Source organism: Alligator mississippiensis, chromosome 3 (genome assembly GCF_030867095.1).
Source record: "Alligator mississippiensis isolate rAllMis1 chromosome 3, rAllMis1, whole genome shotgun sequence".
Classification (NCBI taxonomy): Eukaryota; Metazoa; Chordata; order Crocodylia; family Alligatoridae; genus Alligator; species Alligator mississippiensis.
The window spans coordinates 1,655,532-1,676,867 of record NC_081826.1 but is presented as its reverse complement, the minus strand read 5'-3'; the positions used below and the strand labels follow the sequence as shown (position 1 = coordinate 1,676,867).

The following is a 21,336-nucleotide window of genomic DNA, read 5'->3' as shown; positions in this document are numbered from 1 at the left end:
GGCAGGTTCAGGGGCTCCCGGTGTGTCTGGGTGCTGGGCCCCGGTGCCGTGCAAGGGGGTTGACAGGGACATGCCTGAGCGGGGTCACTCAGGCCTGACCCTGCCTGGTGCAGGGGGCTGGGGGTGCCCTCTCGCGGGCCGTTACAAGGTGCTGGAGGCTGAGCTGGATGAAGGAGGATGCCCGCCCCATGCCCTCTGCTATCTGCCTGCCCAGAGCCAGCGCTTATCTGGGAGATTCAATCAGCAAAAGCCTGTCTGGGATCCACAGGGCAGGGGGCACCGGGCGGCGGGCACTGAGCGCTCCCTAGGCCGGGGAGCAGGTGATGGGACTGAATCCTGCCCTCCAGTCCGGGCCCCCCCAGCTCTGCCCAGTGACCCCCCACTCCTCCCTGCAGCCCCTCTGAGCCCCCCATGCCCTGTCCCCACTGCCCCACCACCCAGCCCCTGCCCCTCACCTCCCTGTGACCTTGGGGCTGGAGCCAGGCCTGGCCCAGGCAATCAGCACCAGTGAGTGGCCGCATTAGCAGCCCCGTTAGCAAGGCCATCGAGGGTGCTTAGCATAATCCTCCCCGCCTTAGCACAACAAAGGGGCTGGAGCTGCACCGGGCTGGGACCTGGGCAGGATGGGGCGGGAGGGGTATGCCCAGGGTGCGGGGCAGGGGGCTCTGCCCTGGCCTGGGGCAGGGAAGGGCGAGTCCTAATAGGCCTTTTCCATCCCTGTTCCCTATCTGGGAGCTGATCTCCATGGAGCCTGCAGGGAAAGGGCTGAGGAGGGGAGAGGCGTGCTGGGGGAAAAACCCACCCACCACCTGCGGCACCGAGCTGGGCAGGGCTCAGAGGTGTGGGGGGCACAGGGCTGCACCCCTCTGAGATGGGAAGGAGGCACCGGGCCTGCAGCTGCGCCCGATGGGGTGTTGACTCTGGAGCCTAACGACGGGCTTGGAGGAAACTGCCCTGCAGAGCCCCAGTCCCCGTCCCCCCACTGTCCAGCTGTTGCAGGCTGGGCTGGGCTCTGCTATGCACCTGCAGCAGAGGATTTTGGGGAGGGAGGGGGGTGTCTCACAGCATTTGGGGGTCATGGACACCAGGGAGGCTGGAAGCCAGAGTCCAATGCCCGGTGGGTCCTCACGTGCCTCCCCCCAGCCTGTGCCTGCACCCCATGGCAGAAGGAAGGGGTCTCTCCCAGGCTTTGGGCACCCACACGCAGCCTGGCATCACAGACTGCTGCCCCTGGCCCACGGGGAAGGCAGGGAGGCTGCACAGCTGGGGCTTTGGGGGCAAAGCCCGGCTCAGTCTGGGGGAGTCTGGGGGCTCTGCAGAGGCTGCTGGAGCCCAGCATGGGGGGGCCACGGTTCTGGTCTCCCACCAACCCCATTCCACTCACCCCCCTTCCAGCCTGGACCCTCTCTCTGCCCCGGCTCCCAGTCCTGGCAGCAGCAGGTGACACGCACGTGTCTATACACACAGACACATATGCACACACACACGCACACACTCACACAAACATGCACACGTGTGCAACGCGTACACACAGGAACAGGTACGTGGTAACGGAGGAGCCAGAGGAGCAGGTGTCCCCGGGAAGGCCATTTGCAAGCATCTGGGGGAGGAGAAGCTGATCCCAGGCAGCCAGCAAGGCTTCACTGAGGACTAATCAGGGGCGTGCAGTGGGTATCGTGCATCTGGGCTCCCGCACGGCTTTGGCAAGGGAGCTCAGGAGATGAAGTTCAGTGCAGACAAGTCAGAGAGGAGAGGCTGGAGGAGCTGGGCAAGTTCAGTTTGGGAAAAGGCACTTCGGAGGGGCCACAACAGCAGTGTGCGGATGCCTGAAGGGCAGCCAGAGAGGACGAGAAACACCTGGTCTCTCCTGCTGCAGAGGCAAGGCTGTGGAGCCATGGCTGGAAGTTGCAGCAAAGTAAATTTAGGTTGGAGATCAAAAAACTCGTCTTCACTGTTGGAGCAGGGAGGCCGTGGGAGAGACGCCAGGGAAGGAGGGACTCTCCATCACTGGAGGTGTCAGGGAGATGTTGGACCAGCACCAGCGGGGGATGATCTAGGTGCAGCGATGGGGATGTCCAAGGCTTCTGGGCTGTGCTGGTTGTCCCCACACCCTTCTGCTCCATGTGTCGGGGGGGTTTAAGCCCCCCCCCCCCCCCGACGTGCTGGGTGCTGCAGCCCAGGCTGGGGATGGGGCTGAGCTGTGCCAATGCTCCTGCTGGCGCCAACCCCGCAGGGTCCTGCCCACATGCTCAGACTCACCCCGCACTGCACTGGGGCAGGAAGGGATTTCCCCCCTGTTCAGACTGGTCTGGACTTGGGGTGGGGTGGGGGGTGCCTTCCTTATGGCCTCAGCTTGGGATCTCTGCAGCACCCACGACCCCCCTGGCAGCAGCAGGACATTGGCGGCCGCGGCCCCCCGGTATCCCGGGGGCAGGGACAGGTGCTGGATCTCTGTCCTGTCAGGGTTGAGGACAGTTTTACAAAGAATTTAGATGTTGCGGTCCAGGGTGTTTTGGACGGGGCTGGTCCTGCCTTAGGCAAGGGGCTGGACTGGATGTGACCCCGCAGCTCCCTGCCAGCCCGCTTCTCTGTGACTGTGACGTGCATGCACAGACGCACGGGCAGGCAAGGTTCTTCGCATAGACGTGATATCTTTTATTAGACCCACGGAGCTATGCCTGAAGAAGGATGACTGCGCCCCAAAGCTTGCCAAGAACTTTTCTGCAGCTACTCAGTTGGTGTAATAAAAGATATCACATCTACCCAAAGAACCGTGCCCGCCACAGACACACACACACACGCACACATGCATGTCTATGCACACACACGTACTCACACAGATCCACGCACACACACTGCCTATGTGCGTGCACACATGCACACCTGCCCATGCAAACACCTGCACGTGCACACCCCCAGACCTGCAGCCAGGTGCACGCCTGGCCGTGTACACACGTGCGCACATGCAGCTGTACACACAGACGCAGACCCACCCATGCCCGCACACACGTGCGCTCACACCCATGCACACATGCACACGCGCGCGACCCTGGCTGCCGGGGGGCGGGGGGGAGGTCCGGCCGGCCGGGCCCCCCGCCGGGGCTGTCGCCAGCCGCCATCAGCATGACAAAGGCCGGTGCCCGGCGGCGCCCCCGCCCCTGCCTTCAAATGCCCGCGGCCGGGGCGGCCCGCCGAGCCGCAGCGCATGGAGCCGGGCGGGCAGCCGGAGCCGGAGCCGGAGCCGGAGCTGGAGCCGGAGCGGGGCCGGCGGCGGCCCAGGAAGCGCTACAGCCGGCACCGCAAGCCGCCCTACTCCTACCTGGCCATGATCGCCCTGGTCATCCGCGCCGCGCCCGCCCGCCGCCTCAAGCTGGCCCAGGTGAGCCCGGCCCCGCGCGCGCCGCGCAAAGGTGCGCTTCCCCGCCCGGCCCGCGCTGCGGACCCCTCACCCAGCCCCGGACAGGGGACCCCCCACCCAGCCCCGGCCTGCGGACCCCCTCACCCAGCCCCGGACAAGGGACCCCCCACCCAGCCCCGAACAGGGGACCCCCCGCCCAGCCCCGGCCTGCGGACAACTCATCCAGCCCCGCGCTGCGGACCCCCCACGCAGCCCCGCGCTGCCCGGGACACGGGGCTTGGAGGGGAGAGCCGGGGCACTGCGGCTCGGAGCAGGGCTATTTCCCGGGTGGGGGGCCTTGGCCTGGCCTGGCCGGGGGGAGGGCTGCAGGGGTCCCCACTGCCTCCCGCAGAGGTGCCGGGGCTGGGCTGGGCCAATGCTTCTGGCACTGACCCCGCAGGGTCCTGGTTGTGTGGGGGAAACTGAGGCACAGATCAGGGACCAAACTCAAGTCCCCCAGGGAGGCAGGATGAGTGCCAGGAGGGGACCCAGGCGGCCCTGGCCCCTTGTCCTGCACTAGCCGGGGGCGGTGACAGCCCTGGCCACAGCGGGCCGGCTCCCACGGCTCAGCTCTCATCGGCTCGGTGCTGGGGGCCCCCGGGGCTCAGCTCTGCACCGCAACCCTTGGAGCAGCCCCACCGCCTCTGTGCCTCGGTATTCCCATCTGCAGCCTGGAGCCAAGGGCAGCGACGGCCCTCCTCGCGGGTGTTGCAAGGGTTAACTGCCCCTATTAGCCCCCTGGGCGGTGTGACTGTCCACCCTGATCCCTGGGGTTCACGCTGGGGTCTCTGCTTCCAGATCATCAAGGAGATCGGTGCCCTCTTCCCCTTCTTCAAGGAGGGCTACCAGGGCTGGAAGGACTCCATCCGCCACAACCTCTCCTCCAACCCCTGCTTCACCAAGGTGGGGGCCTGGGGCGGGGCGGGGGGGGGGGGGTGCCAGGCTGGGGGTGAGGGGCACCAGCCCTGGGGGGTGACTGGAGGCAGCTGGTGCCAGGCCCAGCATCTGGGGTGGGGGGTCTTGGACTCCAGAGCACAAAGGGGGGTAGAGGGGTCTCCCTGCCTGGCCTCACCCCGTTTCAACCCCCTTCCTGCAGATGCTGAAGGACCCGGACAAGCCCACGGCCAAGGGCAACTTCTGGACGGTGGACGTGAGCCGCATCCCCCCGGACGCCCTCAAGCTGCAGAACACGGCCCTGTCACGGCAGGACGCGGCCGCCTTCGCCCACGACCTGGGCCCCTACGTGCTGCAGGGCCGGCCCTACCCCGGCTCCGCACCCCCACCCGAGGGCCAGGCCCAGGCCCAGGCCCGGCTGGACAGCTCCTTCGCCATCCAGGCCCTGCTGCAAGACCGGCCCCGGCGGGAGCCCAACCCGGCGCCCGACGGCCCGGACCCCCGGAGCTGCGAGAGCCTGGAGCCACTGTGGCCCCTGGCCCCCAGCCCTCACGGGCTGCCCCGGACTCTCTCCTCCTCCTCCAGCACCTCCCTCCTGCCCCCTGAAGACGGGGGCCAGGTGCCCCCCACTCCTCCCCAGCCGCCCCACGCCGGCAGCTCCGACTCCGAGGGCTCCGTGTCTCCCGGGCTCCTGGTGCCCGAGCCGTGGTGGGAGCCCTACAGCCCCTGCCTGGCCTTGCCACCCCTCCCTGGGCTGCCCTGCTGCATGCTGCAGCCCCCACCCTACCTCTACAGCCCCAGCTTCTGGGGCTGCCTGCCCGTGCCCCCACCCCTGGGGCTATCCCCAGACCTGGATGGCCTCTTCCAGCCCCCCAAGGACCACGGCAACCCCTGGGCAGTACCTCCACCCTGGTACATGCTGCCCAGTGGGGCCCTGCTGGCACAATACACCGGCTTCTGAGGCCTCGACTGCACCGAAACTGGGGGCCCACTGGGGTCAGGTCCCGAGCGGGAGCCTGGCTGGAGCCATGGGTGGCCGAGGCTGCGGCCCACGAGCCCGGAGCAAGCACTGGGGGGCAGACCCAACTCCAGGGCAGGACTGACACCGGCCCCACGGCTGTGCGCACTGCAGCGTGCGTGGGGCTGCACGTGGGGTGTCCCCCCAGACGCCAGGTCTCGGGGTCCCCAGCAGCGAGGGCTAGGGGCTTGTGACAGCTCAGCTGTGATTGCTAATAAAGGTGTGAAGGAGACGTGCGCCCCGCTGTGTGTGTGGTGCCTGCCCCCCGCCCAGCTTCTTACCCCCGTCCAAGTGGGCAGGTCTGGGGGCACGGGGAGGGGGGAGCCCTGGCCCCAGGAAGGCAGCAGTGCCAGGTCCAGTTGCAAAGGGTCCTCTTTATTCTCCCTGACGCGGTACAGAGCAGAGCCCCCCTCTGCTGCTGAGGGTGGGGGGCTGGGTCCTTGGCATTTGGGGGCACACATGAGGCTGCATGTGCATTCAGGCACATGTGGGGGGTGGCCCGTGGCTCTTGGGCAGAGGGCTGGGGGGGGGTCTCAAGCCATGGGGGACAGGTCCCAGCACTGCAAAGGGGGATGCTGAGCTCCCCTAGGCGGGGGGTGGGGGCTACAAGGATTGGGGGTGGGCAGGCACCTCACCCCCACCCAGGAGGCAGCAGGGGGCAGAGCCGGCTCCCTTCTCCCCCAGTTGGTGGGAGGGACATGGGGCAGCAGCCCCTGCCCTGCAGCTCTGGGGGCCTGGATGCAGCAGGGCCAACCTGCCCTACAGCCCCTGGTTCCGCCCTATCTGGGGGTTGGGGGTGGCAAGGGGGCAGCAGGAGGGCACCTGATGGCTTCATGGCCGCAGGGCTCAGGCCTCACCAGGGCCCGAGGGGTCGACACGGCGAGCGGCCGGGCCCAGCTCCACCTTGCAGACGCGCTGGGCAAACTTGAGGGAGCAAACGGTCTCGCCCACGTCCCTCTGCAGAGGTGAGATCTGGGGGCACATGCATGGCACAGAGGTCACAGCTTGGGGGGGCAGGGAAATCCCCTCCTGCCCCCAGGGCCAAGACCCCCTAGTTTGGGCCCATAGTTAGACCCCGCCAGGGCTGGGGTCTCTGCAGCCCACCTCAGGCAAGATCTGGCGCTGCCAGGATCCTGCTTGCCTGGGGGGTGTCTGGGCTGGGATGCCCGGCGGGGGCATGGCCCAGCTGCCCCTACCTGCACCATCATGACGGTCTTGTTGCCGCGGCCCAGCGAGTCCTGCAGCAGGTAGGTGAGCTTGGAGTTGCGGAAAGGCACGTGGGGCTGCTTGGCGCGCAGCGCCTGGATCACCTCGCCCAGCGCCAGCAGGGACTTGTTGATGCTCTGCGCCTCCTTCAGCCGCTCGCCCTGCGCCCCCGACTTCCACACACGCTCCGAGCCCGCCAAGTCCACCAGGTTCAGCTTCCCTGCCCGCAGAGCGTGGCAGTCGGGAGCGGGCGCGGGGCAGCGCCCTTGGCTGCCCGCAGGCGCGACCCCCGCCCGGCAGCCCTGTAAAGCTCCATGTGATGGGGCATTGCCCCCCCACCCCGTTTGCAGCACCCCAGATCTGCCGTGGCTCTGGGTGCCATGTGCAGGGCAGCTCCGTGGTACCTGAGGTCTTGGTGCCAGTGGCGAGGTCGGTGCCGGTGATGGTGATGGTGAGCAGAGCGTGCGAGCGGGAGCTGCGCTCGTTCATGTTGGTGCAGTGGGTCGCCCGGTTCCTCTTGCCCAGCGCCAGCATCTGCCACCAAGCACAGCCCGGGTGTGAGCCTGAGGGGGGGTGGCCCCAGGACCCCCTTCCGGCACCCCTGGAGGGAGCAGCACCAGGCACCCGCTGGGCTGGGCAGGAGCACCCCCAGATGGACCCCCCTGCCCCCAACACAATGCCCCCTCGTGCCAGACTGGAGCACCGCGGCCCCTGCTGTGGGTCCAAGGCTTCTCCTACGGGGGCACTGACCCCAAGCCCCCAACCCTGCCTCCTCTAATCCCACCCGTCTGGGGGGCAACCCTCCCCACCTCCCTGGCTACCTTCTTGATCTCACGGAAGCCCTGCACCTCCACACAGGTGAGGCCGGGCACATGGAGCTGCCCACTGCCATCGGGGTTCAGCTTGATGTCCAGCCTCTCCTGGGGGTCCTTGCCCAGCAGGTCCCTGTGGGCAGAGAGCAGGGGGCTGAGGCCGGGCCCCGGCAGCTCACGGCCCTGCTGGACTGGGACACCACCCCGGCACGGGGTGGGGTGGGGGCTGCCTCTGAGCACCCCCTGCCCAGGCACAGGTCCCTGCAGGGCGGGATGGGGCTGCACCAGCCCCTGGACGGCCCCGGGGACCGGCTCATGTCCTGCTGAACCCGACTGGAAGGAGGCACCTGGGCAGGGGGATCCATCAGCTGCAGCCTGGTGTGACACTGGGGTCAGAGCTGAGTACAGGAGCCCCCAGCGACCCCCAAAGCCCCTGTGGCAGAGCACCCTGTGGCTCCCTGCAGCTGCACCCACGGCCCCCACCCTCACCCTCATCAGAGAACCACAGAGCCGCGGGGGTCACACCCAGTCCCAGTCCAGCCTGAGGCAGGATCAGCCCCGTCCAAACCCCCCGTCCAAACCCCGTCTCTGACATCGAAGCCACACAACAGTTGCCCCCAACAGCCCCAGGCATTGCCCCTGCCCCTGCCCCTGGGGTACACAGGGCCACGGCCGCCAATGTCCTGCTGCTGCCAGGGGGGTCATGGCACCACAGAGACCCCAGGCTCAGTGCTCCCTGACCTCCAACCTAAACGTCCAGGCACCGGGTCCCGTCCTCCTCTCCAAACCCAGCCTCGCTGCACCCCTGCTGCTTCCCAGTGCCAGGGCTTGGGGCCTGGCGGCTGCATCTCACACTGACTGGGCCCCAAGGTGGAGGGGGCACCCCCCAACTTCCAGCTGGGGGTCCCCCCCACCCTTACCGGATGACCTCGTTGTAGATCTCCACCAGGCTGAGGCTCACGGCATACTTGCACAGCCCCTGCTTGGCCTCCATCTCCCGGTACAGCACCTCCAGCGCCCGCTGGTTGATCCCAGGGTCATCGGGGACACCCTGCCATGGGGAGAGGGGCTCAGGAGAGGGGATGGGGTGCCCAGTTCTGCAACCAGCCGTGGCTCCATCCCCTGGCTCTGACCCCCCGGAGGGGTGCACAGGGCACCCCCCGCTCCCTGGGGCCAGGCCCAGAGCACCCCACTGCCTCCTACCTCCATGGTGTAGGTCTTGCCGGAGCCCGTCTGCCCGTAGGCGAAGATGCAGACGTTGTAGCCGTTGAGGCAGGACAGGACCAGCGGCTCGATCTCCAGGAAGACCTGAGTGGCAGAGAGACGGGGGTCAGCGGGGGCCGTCGGGGGCTCGGGGCGGTGCGTGTGCTGGCCAGCGGAGCCGTGGGGGAGGCGTGGGGGGCGCGGAGCGGGCGTGCCTGGGCCGGGCAGTGAGGCTGGGCGTTGGAGCCGTGGGCTGGGGCAGCGGCTGCATTGCTGGGGAAGCGAGTTACCTGCTGCCCTGGGCAGGGTGGCGGAGGCGTCTAGGAGGGGCGGCAGGTCCCGTTCCCCGCTGGGCACCTGGAGATCAAGGGGTCATGAAGCACCGCGCGGAAAGGGACCCGCTGCCCATGGGAGCAGGCCGCGGGGGGCACCCGGCCCTGGACCAACGGCGAGGGGTCTAGAACGGGTCTGGAAGGCTGCAGATGATCTAGAACGAGCAGCTCCATGCGCGCTCGTCCAGAGCACCCGCCAGCCTGAGCACCACCTCTCCAGCCGGCTGAGGATGTGGCCCTGACGTGTGCATTTATCTAGAGCAGTGGTGCTCAGCCTTGCAGGCTGGATCAGGCCCCGAGGCCCAGCACCATCCCCGTCCCCCCCGGACTGGATCCCGGGTTGTCTCCCCATGGGTCTGGAGGCTGGGCAGCAGCGGAGTGACGGTACAGCTCCGCCACCACTAAAGTTTTGGACCCCCGTGGGCTGGATGATGCGGCTCTGTGAGCCGGATGTGGCCTGCAGCCAGCGTGGAGCACCCCTGCGCTAGCATGTGGGCAGGTCGCTCCGGACTGGGTTAGAACAGCCCATGGACAGGGATCTCGAGTCTGGCATTGGGCCCACACGATGAGCCGGCCGCCCCCAGGTACGGTCACCCCTGGAGGGACACATGCCCCCAGACACCAGGACCTAGGACATGCCAGGGAAAGGTGTTCCCGGAACACGCCAGCCCGTCTGTCCTGGCCACTGTCGCGCTAATCTAGAAACCGCCATGTCTATCAGCCCACGCACCACCCTTGCGGTGCCCACCCAGAGCCCACAGGCCACGCCGGGCTAGGCTGCTACGTGCCATCTGTCCCTGCTGATCCAGAACCCCGGGCCACGTCACCCCAGGCAGACGGCGCTCTGGAACCTGCCCAGCACACAACTCTAGAGCGCCAGGCTCTGCCCCACGCGTGGCAGTGCCCCTGGTGGCGAAGACACTGCGTCTCCCCCCAGCCCATTCCAGACTGCTCCCTCCCCGGCTCTGGGACCCCCTGGAAACGCCCTCGGCCTGTTCTAGACTGCCCCGGCTCCAGGACAGGGGTGCAACTCCCTGGCAGCAGCAGGGGCATTTCTATTCAGGCAGCCCTTGACTTCATGGCTTATTATCACACCCCTGATTCCTGCTAAACTTTTCACTCCATGGGTATGAATGACCCTCTGTCTTTTTCAATAGCCGTCAGTGGCTCCCCCTGTATCTGGACCCCTGTTCTAGATGGCCTGGCTGCCCCCACCATGCTCTGGCAGGGCCCAAGCCACCTGCCCCAGGCTCTACCCCCTTCCTTGCCTGCTATAAGAAGCCAGAGACTGTGGCCGGTGCCCCCCAGCCCTGCCCCCGCAGCCAAGGCACAACCTGATCCCAGGGCTCCCCATGCAGCACACGCACCCCACAGCCCCCAGGGCCGTGCCCACCCAGAGCCCAGAGTTGGGCACTGATGCAGGCAGGAGGAGGTACGGGGGGGGTTGGAGCCGGGTGTCCGCAGTGGGTCTCACTAGCCCTGGGGCAGATAGGCAATGCCCAGAGCCCCCAGATCCCCCCTTTGCTGCAAAGACCCCATGGTTGGGACTGCGGGGTGGGCACCAGGGCTCCACGCTCATGCCCAGCGAGGCCGCGGCCAGCACCCTTGCCCCGGCCAGGGTCAGGTCAGCGGGGGTCAGGGTCGGGCGTCACCTCCTCCTGGGTGGCCTGGGGCAGGAAGACCTTGTCCAGCTCGAAGGTGCGCTCCTTGCCCTTGTAAGAGGTCGTGACGCTGCTCTCGCTGCCGGGCTCCGTGCTCACAGCCACGCTCGCCTCGCTGGCCTGCTGCTCGGCCTCCGTCACCGGCTTCAGGCGGCACAGCACCCGGATGTTCCCTGGGGCAGGCACCGCGTCACGGGGGCCAGGGCTACCCCAGAGGGTGCAATGCAGCTGGGGCTCCCCGCCCAGCCCAGCCCAGGCTGCGGGACATGTGGGGGCCCCTGGGAAGCCCTGCCCCCGGAATTGGGCATAGGGGGGCAGGGAGACATTACCCTCTATGGGGTGGGTGTGGGGTCTCTGGCCCACACCTCACCACGGGGCAGCCCTCATTCCCAGGGGCTCTTTGTGGGGGCATCTGAAGCCCCCACTCTGCCCCCTCCCACCAGAGGTGGATGCCAGCCCCCATAGCTCCATGCCACCTGCACTGGGGCGGAGCCAGGATGCCTCGGCCCCGCCCCCACTGCCACTCAACCAATGAAATGCAAGACGGAAAGTCCTCCCAAGCGGTCATTGGCTCCCTGGTTGCCTTGAAAGGCGGAGTCAGCTACTTAACCCTTTCCTGCATGCCATGCACTGCCCTGCCTCGTTGCCCCCAGTCCCCGGGTACCTTTGAGCTCCACCAGCTGGTCGTGGTACTTCCTGCGCAGCAAGACCTCGTGCTGGTACTTCTCCCGCAGGTCCCGGTTGGCCTCCGATACCTCGCTGATGGCTGAGCACATCTGGAGGGGGTGGGGATGCTCAGATCAGGGGCAGAAGCCAGGGGGGTGCCACACTCCTGGCCCCCAGCCTGTCCCGCCCCAAGGCACGTGGTCCCCCGGGGCCTCACCTGTTGCCTGGCCTCCTTGAGGGCGGCCTCATAGAAGTCAGAGAAGCTGCGCACCTGGCCACGCAGGCTGCCATAGTCGGTCCTGATGCTGCGGAGCAGGGGTTGCAGCACAGCCAGGCGCTGGCGCACGCCTGCAGGGAGAGCCCACGGGCTGCCTCAGATGTGGCCCGGCCCCACTGCACAGCCCTGGCCCCTCACCTGCCCCCCAGTACCTGCAAATTGCTGGCGGAGCTGGTCCAGGTGCTGCTCGGAGCACTCCGACGCCTCCTTCACGGCCTCCTCCTTCTGGGCCTCCAGGTGGCTGATCTCCCGCAGCAGCTGCTCGCGCAGCTGTGCCATCTCATGCTCATAGGCCGAAATCTGGGGGGATGTGTGGTCACGGGCAGGGGTGGATGGGGGGGAGCAGTGCAATCACCCCCCCACATCCTTCTGACTCCTGCCCCATGCCCAAAATAGAAAACCAACTCCCTAGCAGCAGAAGGAGCATTTCTATTCAGGCAGCCCTTGACTTCACAGCTTATCACCCCTGATTCCTGCTAAACTCTTCACTACACAGGTGTGAATGACCCTCTGTCTTTTTTAATAGCCACCAGTGGTTCCCCCCAGTGCCACTAGCCTCTCTTCTGCAGCCTGGCTGCCTGCGAGCTGCCCCCAGTAATGCAGCTCCTATGTCGCTGCCCTGCCAATGTCTGTAGCTCTAACTGGAAATGTCAACTCCAGCATGGAAACGTGGATGGAAACGACTTTCAGGGGAGCTTGGGAATGCTTGATTTTGGTCTATGAATCAGGAGAAGGCATACGTCTGAGTCCGAGGACTCCAGGATGAACGAAAAAACCTCTCCAGATGATCTCTGACTAGTGGCTTGAGGGGTTTTTTTTGTATGTTTGTTTGTTTTACACACGCTGTACACTACAGCAAATCAATGCACATTCCTATAAAGTTTTACGTGCCTTTGCTTCAATCTCAAAGTGAAGAATACAGCCCGAGGCCCCTAGCATAGTAGCAAAGCTTCTTGTTGCTTTTTATCCAAAGAAAAATGTGTGTTGTGCGATATGGGAGGATGCCCCACACCATCTGCACCCCTGCCCATAGTCGCTGAGAGCTCCACCCGACCCCAGTGTCTGCCTTGGAGATCTGGCCATGTATTTAGAGCCAGCTCTGGAGGAAGGGGCTCCAAGTGGGGGGATGGCGCTCTCTGCAAGGGGCTGCAGGCTGTGGGGACCTGGCTGTGGGTTCGAAGCCCACCTCCCCAGCCGCTCACCTTATGCCGCAGCCCAGCAGCCACCTCCTCGGAGCCCTGCAGCTGCTCCGTCAGCCGCTGGCACCTCTCACCCTGGCTGGAGAGCTGCTCCTGCAGCACCCGGTTCCGCTCCTCCGCCTCGGCCAGGGACCGCAGCGTGCTGGGAGACTCCACCTCCACCGTCTGGGTCACGTACTGCAAAGGCCAGGAGGGGCGGTGAGGGGCTGGAGGCGGGAAGGTGGAGGGCAGGTTGCCCCCAGATGGGGGAAGTGTGTGCGCTGGGGGGTGAGGGAGCTCATGTGTGTGTGTGTGCACATGCGTGTGCATGAGAGAGACCGCCCCCTGGTGGAGGAAACTGGGCTGGGGGGGGTGTAAGGAGGGCAGGGAAGAATTGACGCGTGTGCACTTGCACAAGAGAGAGTGTGCACTGTGGTTTTTAAGCCTCTCCCAGAAGTGCTGGCTCTGGATGGATGGATGGATGGATGGGGCTGGGCTGGCCCAGTGCTCTTGTAGCACCAACCCTGCAGGGTCCTGGCTGGAGGGTCTCGCCCCTGCGCTCAGGCTCAGCCCCACACTGCACTGGGGCAGGAAGGGATTTCCCCCTGCTCAGACTGGTCCGCACTGGGGGGGGTTTGTCTTCCTTTGCAGTGGGGACATGGCCTATGTAGCATCCATGACCCCCCCGGCAGTATCAGGATGTTGGCAGCCGCGGCCCCGCTGTATCCTGAGGGCAGGGGCGACTGTGTCATGCAGCTCTGAGGTCAGACACGGGTTGTCTGGGGGGTTTGGACGGGGCTGGGACTGGATGCAACCCCGCTGGCCCCTGCCAAACCCACAGCTCTGGGACTCCCTGAGTGTGCGGGTGTGTAAAAGAAACCCAGCTGCAGGAATGGGATTGGCACATGTCTGTGCCCTCACCCCTGCTGGGGAGTCAGACTCACTGTGCATGTGCCTGGCTCCGGCTGTGCGCATGTGCGTGCATGTGTGTGTGTGTGTGCATGACCCTCCTCCCCCCACACCCAGCTGACCTGCACATCGGGGGCCCGGCTGAGCTGGGCATCCAAGGCCTGTTGCAGCGCACAGAGACGCTCGTCCAGCTGCCGCGCCTCCTCCTCCTTGTACCACTGCAGCGCGTCCACCTGCCCCTCCAGCTGTGCCAGCTGTGCCAGCTTCTGCTGCAGCGACGCCTCCAGGCGCTGCACTTGGCCCCGCAGGTCCTCGTTCTCCTGTGCATGGGGTGGGGGGGAACACATGCCATGTGGTCCATGGGCAGCACCCCCAGCTCTGCAAGGCTCCATGTGTGCCCACCTCACACAACTGGGCTGCATCAGGGAACAGGATCAGGGCCATGTCTCCTGGAGCCTCCAACAGTGCCAGGAGCCAGAGCCCAGCCCTAAAAAGGCAGGGTCTGGGGGTGCAGGATGGGACAAGGGGGTAAGGGTGCAGGTGTCCAGGGGGAACCAGGGGCCTGGGGTCTGGCTGGGACCAGGGGATAAGACTGCAGGATGGGCCCAGGGGCCCAGGTTGGGACCAGGGGTTTGGGGTCCAGCACCAGCCAGGCCAGCTGGAGACCCCAGAGCGGGGTCAGGGCCGGCCCTGGGGCAGGGTCCGGGCTCACCTTGGCCAGCAGGGCAGAGGGCTGGGCAGACACGGCCGCCAGCTGCTGCAGGAGCCCCTGGGTGACGCCAAGACTCTGCTTCAGCCCCTCGTTCTCCACCGTCAGGTTGTGGATCCGCTTCTCCGAGTCCGTCACCCCCTGCGCAGGGAACAGGGGTCAGTGGCTCCTGGGATCCTGGGGCTTCCCCCGTCTCTGCCCCTCTGTCCCAGGGCCACGGGGGCATCGCTGGAGGGTGCAGGGTCCCTGTGGCTGCCCCATGCCCCAGCCCCCCTTTATGGCAGCTGGGCCCTGCCAGGGCCCCTGGACCCGCTCTCTCCATCACCACTCATGGAGGCCCCTGGCAGTGCCGCTGCCCCTCCGGCCTCATCCAGACCCAGCCCAGAGGGGTCTCAGGGAGCCGCCAGCCAGGCTGGGGTGCAGGGTGCGGGCAGGGGGGTGTCCTCACCATGCCCGTGCGCAGCCGCGCCAGCTCGTCCTCGCGCTCCTCGATCTGCTGCTTCAGCTCCTGGATCTGCAGGAAGGAGACAGGGCATCAGCCCCATTCAGTGCCCCCTGACCCATGGCAGGGCAGCATCCAGCCTCACCCCCAGTGTGCCAGGGGAGCTGCGGGGTTGGGGGTCCCCGTCCTGCTGCCCATAGAGGGGTGACCAGGCTCTGTCCCTCCGTGTGTGTGGGGCCCCCAGAGTCCCCGGTACCCCCCAGTTCCCTGCTCCAGCCTGGGGCCCTGAGCTGGACCCCCAAGCTCCCCCAGCTGGTGGGACCCTCCCTGCAGGACCCCAGCCCCAGCCTCGCCTGCAGGTGGAAGCTGCCGGCCAGCTGCTGCTTGTCCTTCTCGCGCTCATCCAGCTCCTGCCGCAGGCCCTGGATCTCCTCCGCCAGCCGGGCACGATCGCCCTGCAGGGCGCTGATCGACTCCACCAGCTGGTGCAGGCCGGCCGGGGGCGCGGGGGGCGGCGAGCAGGCCGAGGGCAGCTTCATGCCTGGGGTGAGGAGGGGGCGCACGCTGTGATTTGTGGCGGGACAGCAGCCCCCCTCCTCCTCCAGGGGCAGGAAGTCCCAGCCCGAGGCAGAGCCTGCTGGGGACCAAATTCCCCTGCCCCTTAGCAAGGGACTGGGGGGCGCACGGGGTGGTGCCTGGAGGGCTGTGAGCATGGACAGACACGCACGGCTGTGTTGGGAGACAGGGTGGATGGATGGACGAGTGGGGTGGATGTTTGTGTTGGGTGGATGGGGAGATGGATGAATGAATAGATGGCTGGGTGGAAGGAAGGAAGGATGGATGGACAGTCAGACAGCTGGATGGGGGTGGATGGATACATGGAGGTTGGATGGACAGGCTGATGGACAGATGGATGTGCTGGATAGATGGATGGATGGATGGATGGCTAGACGGACATACACACAGCTGGGGGTGGGGTGGGGGGATGGACGGATGGGTGGATGGGCAGGAGGCCAGCAGCCGGCTGGGTGGATGGAGGGATGGATGCGGTGGGGGCAGAGGGACAATGGCCGGAGGGGCATGCTGGCTGGGGGGCAGGACGTGCCACCCACGTGCGGGTGAGGAGGTGGCGGGTGAGGCCGGAGGCCGGTGGCTGCGTGGGGACCAGGGGCCGCAGGCACTCACCGCCGCGCAGCGTCTCCAAGGTGCTCTGCTGCTCGCTGATGACGCCCTCCAGGCTGGCGACGAGGCTGAGCGCATCCCGCTCCCGCTGCCGGGACGCCCGCTGGAACGAGCGCAGCTGCTGGCGCCGCCGGCTCTCTGCCCGCCGCAGCCGCGCCCGGTATGCGCCCGCCTGCTCCTGCAGCCGCTGCAGGTGCCCGTAGTGCTCCAGGAAGGAGAGCAGGTGCGACAGCACCGCTAGCAGCGGCGACTCGGGCGCCTGGCCGGATGAGAAGGGATGGAGTCAGAGCCTGGCCCCAAGCACCGCCGGGAGACTCCCTCTGCCACCGACTCACCAGAGGGCCCCGGTGGAGTCCTTTTGCCAAGCAGAGCCAGCCCCCTGCCCCGGCTGTATGAACCCAGGGCCTGGCCCTGAGGGCAGCAGCACCCCAGGATCGGGGCCAGCACTGGAAAGGGAGAGTCTGATGGGGGCGTGCCCGGACTCACCTGCCCGCCGGGAGCCTCCTTCCCCAGGGGGCCAAGCTGCTCACCCCCCATCCTCTGCTTGAGGGCCAGGAACTCGGTGAGCGGGGAGGTGGCGGCTCCATCCGGGCTGTCCCCATCCTCCTCCTCCTCCTCCTCCTGGTCCTCAGCGCTGCTGCTCTCTGAGCTGCCTGGAGAGCAGAGAGGAGCCCGTGGGGGTGCCCTGCCCTGCTCCGTGGCACCCCGGTGCCCCGTGACCAGCAGGTGCAGGGCAGGATGCGGCGTGGGAGGGGGGGTACATACTGTCCAGATCCGTCAGCTCTGGCCACAGGTCTTCACGTGGCGGCCGGCTGCCCTGCGGCCTCCGGGCCAGCTCCACAGGGGCAGCATCACGGTCCTGTGGGGTGGGGTGGGGACCCATCAGGCAGGGCGGACAGGGGGTCTTCCCCCTACCCCCAAGAGGCTGCCGGTACCCCCAGATCACTCCTGCAGAGCCGGGGGGACCCCAGACCCCACCCAGCGGCTGTGCCATGGTGGGAGTCTAGGGGGTGCTGCCGGGGTCATGGGCTGGGGGCGGTCTGGCTCCTGCCATAGGGCCCGGGGGCTGCGACCAGCTGGGGGTGCGGGCTGGACAGGCCACGTACACGTTACACTCCCCCCGACCGGCACGGACACAGGAGAGCAACTACTGCTCGCGGGCACGTGCCTGGTCCTGCTAATGACCTCTAATGAGGCAGGGCATGGGGAGGGACGGGCACTGCCAGCTGCGTGCAGCGTGTGCGTGCGGGTGGAGCAGGTTGGGAACAGGCTGCCAGGGAGACGGGCGGATGCACGGTTTCCATGGCAACGGGCAGTTTGGAAAGGCCATTGCAGGGGGATGCAGCCCGAGCCCCCTCCTGCGGGGTCCCCCCACTCGCTCCGGCCTGGGGGTCATGAGCAGAGCCCGGGGGGACGGACCAGGGGCCGGGGTGCATACAGGTGTCGGGAAGCCCGGTGGGGCGCGGAGTCGGCACTGCTGTCACGAGCTGGGAGCACTCGGCTCCAGCACCGCGGGGAGGGGGCTGGGGGGCAAGGCTGAGACAGCGGGGGCTGCAGGTCGGGAGTTAAGAGCACTGCGCGCAGGGGAAGCTGTGACCCCCCCCCTTGCACACACGCGCACACACACACACACATATATACACTTCTCCCAGCCCCGTCCCTGGGACACCAATGGCCGGTAGCACAAGCAGGGCCCGATCCTGCTGCGTGGGGTAGAGCTGGTGGCCAAGTGCTGCCAGGGTCTCAGTCCCACTTGGGGGGGGGCTCCCCATAGACACCTGCCCAGGGCAGACTGGGGTTAACTGGGGATGACCGGACTGGACTGGAGGTCAGGCCAGAGCATCACCAGCGCCCGTGCCCTGCGTACCTGGGGGGGCTCCGGCTCCAGGAGCTGCCCGTCATCCTGGCTGGGCTCCTTGCGGAAGAGGGTGTAGAAGATGTAGACCAGCAGGGAGTAGAAGGCATACATGGGGTGCCCGCGTGCGGGGCAGGGGGCCCGGACCCCGCCGCCAGCCAGCCCCCAGGCCTGGCACCCAGGGGGGCAGAGGGGCTCGAGCTGCCTCCCGCTAGCGCTGCAGCATCCTGCCAGCCGGTCCCTCCGCAGTGGCTGGGAGCATGCCCAGTGCAGCCGCCCCTCCTCCTGGCACTGCGGTAGCAAGGATGCCGAGGGCTGGCGGGGTGGGGGAGGCGGCGGGGAGGGGTCCCTGTGACCTCGCTGGCACCCAGCACCCCGGCTGCCTCTGGGCAGCCTGCACCAAGCACCGGCTCCCCCAGGACAGACCTTGGCCAGGGACCTAGATAGGCTTGGGGGGGGCAGGCGCAGTCTGGTGAAGGAGCTGTGCAGATTCACAGCAGCCGGGGAGGACACAGGCCTGGGAGCTCGTACCCATCTCCCCAGCCTCCAACACCCCGATTCCTGCCCTCGAACCCCCACCCTGGGGTCTGGATCCAAGCGGCGAGTGCAAAGGGCAGAGTTAAGGGTGTGGATCCCCCTTTCCTCACACCTGGCCCAGTCTGGGTGCAAGGGCCAGGCTCGCTGCATGGGCAGGTGCGATATCCTGTTGCAAGCCGGGGTCCCTGCACACCCACCGGCTTCTCCGCTGCCCTCGGCTTCCTCCTATCCGCCCCAAAGGAGCAGTCGCCGGGACCCTGGGCACGCTGCGCATGGGGGCCGCGTCCCCAGGGAGAAGCTAGCAGGTGGGGACAGTCCCTGTGCTCCCAGCTAGACTGTGCAGGGGGGTTAGCGTAGCCCTCGCCGCGTCCCAAACCTCCAGCCCCGCTGGGACATCTGCCAGCCAGAGCCCAGGGCTGTCCAGACGGGTCGACACGACCCCTCACACCAACCCCGCAGGGTCCTGGCGGGAGGGTCTTGCCCCTGCACTCAGGCTGCACTGGGGCAGGAAGGGATTTCCCCCTGCTCAGACTGGTCAGGCTAAGTGCCCTCTGCCTCTGCCGGGCAAACGGGGATGGGCCGCTCAGATGCCCTCGCTCTGAGGCTGCCCAGAGCAGCGGAGGAGTCTCTGTCCTTGGCGGCACTGGACGGACATGTGTCCAGGCTGGTGCAGACAGGCCGGCGCTGCCCTGAACTGGGGGTGGCCTGGATGCGATGCTCCCTGGGCCCTGCTGATTTGACCCCTCGGTATTTGACATGGACCGTCCCCAGTGCAGTGCCAGGCCGAGCCCTGCAAGACGTGGGGTTTGGTGCGGGTCGTAGCCCCCTGGGAGGGAACATCATGGGGTGAAGGCTCTTCCCGGCGGGCATCACGTGTAGCTGTTTTGGGGACGGTCTTGCCCCACAGCTGCCCGCCTCTGACGTGAGCAGTGCTGGGAGCTGCAGCAGCTGCCCGGGGCTGTGCACACATCGACCAACCTCGTGCTTGATGAGCCAGGATCGTTAGGGCAGGAGTGGATGCTCTGCCCAGCCGGCGCTAGCTCCTGGCATGAGTTAGACCCCCTCGTGCCCTGCCCAGCCCGATGCCCAGTCCTCAGCGTGCCAGCCAGTGCCACCAGTCAGTCCAGTGCCCCTCAGTGCTAGCTCCCCGGAGCTTGGGGATGGATGCCTCCAGCTCCCCCTCCCCGAGAGCCCGTGGCCATGCCGGGGCTGCTCCCCCAGCCGGCCCCAGGCTCTGCAGGCCCCAGTGGGCCTTGGGGGCAGCTACAGGGTCAGGGCTGAGCCCCCGGGCTGCAGGGGCGATAGACCCCGGCCGGCCGAAGGAATCTCAGGCCACGCTGCATCGTGCGGGTGCCACGGACTTTATTGCACCAGAGGCAGGTGCCACCCTCGTGGGACAGGGGGCTGTGGGGGCACAGCTGGGCTTCGTCCTGTGGCTCCCCTGCTTGCATGGACCCTCCCAGTGCCTGACAGCCGGGACCGGGACCCATCGGGGCAGGGACCCTACTGGGGGCAGCACTTGCTGTGGAGCCTGGCCTCGTCTGGCTGCTGGGAGCAGTCACAGCTGGGGCCTGGCCAGCCCCCCGGCACCTGCTGCTCACCCCACCCCACCCCGTGCTCTGCCTCCTGCCCCCCCAGCCCTGCTGGGTCGCTCAGCACAAGGGGAGGGTCTCCAGGAACAAGGTGTGAAGACCCCCTTCTGCTGCCTGCCCTGCCCCCTGCCCTCCTATCCCGCAACACCCTGCCAGGGGTGCAGCTCTCTCTTGTGCCTGGGGCCCCTCCTCAGACCAAGTCCTCTCTGCTTCACCCACAGCCACGGCCAGTCCCACGGAGGAGCCGCATGCAGGCGGCAGAGCCCCAGCACCCCGGGGATACCAGCCGGGGACTGCCCGGTGCAGGGGGCTGCGGGTCAGGGCTCCTCCGCCAGCATCTCCTTTTGACGCTTCGTGCTGGACCGGGTGCAGGGCCCCTGCAAGGGCAAAGCAGCCAGGGTCAGGCTGGGCAGGAGAAGGTACCAGCTGGCAGCACCCAGCAAGAGGGGCACCGGGTCTGCCGCCCCCCAGCTGCCACCAGGACCCTGGTGCTGTCCCACACAGGATGCCCGTGTTCCCCTCACCTCCCGCGGGTGCCCACGCTTGCTGGCGGGGAAGAACTCCCCCAGCAGTGGCTGCCGCTCGCACGCTGGGGCCTCGGGCTGCTCCTCCGCCTCCTGGCGCTGCGTCTCCAGCCACCGGTCCAGCCGCCGGCGCACCCGCACCTCGCTGCAGCGAGAGAAAGAGGGCACCCTTGGGGGCAGCAGGGAAGACCCTGACGTGCCCCCCGAGCAGACTCACGGGGTAGAAGGGGCCAGGCTGCAGCAGGGGGTCCCCAAGCCCAGCCCCGCCCCAGGAGCCCCTGCTCTGGCCACCTGGGCCTGCTCACGGGCAACCACGGGCCGGGGCAGCTGAGCCCCCCATGCTGCCCTGCCCTCCTCCACAGAGCAACACCTGCCTCATGTGCTTCTCATGGGCCAGGAACTGCACCAGCGCCTCGGGCTCGGGGTCCCGCCACTCCAGCGTGACTTGGGCCACGTCGGCCACCGTGGGCTGCAGGAAGAGGCGGCGAGCTCCTGCCAGGTCCCAGTGCTCGGGCAGCGGGTGCTTCTGCAACAGCCGCACGTGACAGCACCCCGTCCCTCCCAGAGAGCTCCACCCATGGCCAAAATGCGCCCAGCTCTGGGGGAGGGCACACAGCCATGAGGGTAAGAACAGCAGGGCTGCAGCCACGTCTAGGCTGGAGCAGCATGGAGGGGGCCTGGCAGCCCTGGGGCTTTCAATGACCCCAGGGCCAGGGCCTCAGGTTGGGCTGCACCCCACAGGCAGCAGAGCACCCCAGGGGCACTGCAGCCAGGCCCCGCGGCACAGGGCAGCCACGGAGAGAGCTGTCACTGTGGGCGCCAAGGACCAGCCCCAGCCCCCGTCACCCTCCCCAAGCAGCTGCAGCTGGGATGGGAGTCACTACTGCGCCCCCCCGCCTCCCCCCCATGCCCCACGCCCAGGCAGTACCTGGGGATCGAGGT

At 67.4% G+C, this 21,336-nt stretch overlaps 2 protein-coding genes across 2 annotated transcripts; one reads left to right on the top strand and one right to left on the bottom strand.

The window, feature by feature from the left end:
- The first annotated feature begins 3,205 nt into the window (after positions 1-3,205).
- Positions 3,206-5,534, top strand: LOC109282099 (forkhead box protein H1). The gene is made up of 3 exons (XM_059723463.1): positions 3,206-3,379; positions 4,196-4,300; positions 4,494-5,534. The coding sequence occupies exons 1-3, from the start codon at positions 3,206-3,208 to the stop codon at positions 5,250-5,252; spliced, it is 1,038 nt and encodes a 345-aa protein (XP_059579446.1). The 3' UTR covers positions 5,253-5,534.
- Positions 5,535-5,663: 129 nt separating this feature from the next.
- Positions 5,664-20,693, bottom strand: KIFC2 (kinesin family member C2). The gene is made up of 20 exons (XM_059723462.1): positions 20,395-20,693; positions 17,754-20,247; positions 16,652-16,745; positions 16,373-16,539; positions 15,890-16,145; positions 15,058-15,245; positions 14,711-14,776; positions 14,266-14,403; positions 13,676-13,873; positions 12,669-12,842; positions 11,619-11,766; positions 11,407-11,537; positions 11,188-11,299; positions 10,515-10,696; positions 8,531-8,635; positions 8,248-8,378; positions 7,337-7,460; positions 6,920-7,049; positions 6,506-6,735; positions 5,664-6,281 (listed from the first exon to the last, which is right to left on the bottom strand). The coding sequence occupies exons 2-20, from the start codon at positions 18,426-18,428 to the stop codon at positions 6,156-6,158; spliced, it is 3,375 nt and encodes a 1,124-aa protein (XP_059579445.1). The 5' UTR covers positions 18,429-20,247; positions 20,395-20,693; the 3' UTR covers positions 5,664-6,155.
- Between the last annotated feature and the right edge of the window lie 643 nt (positions 20,694-21,336).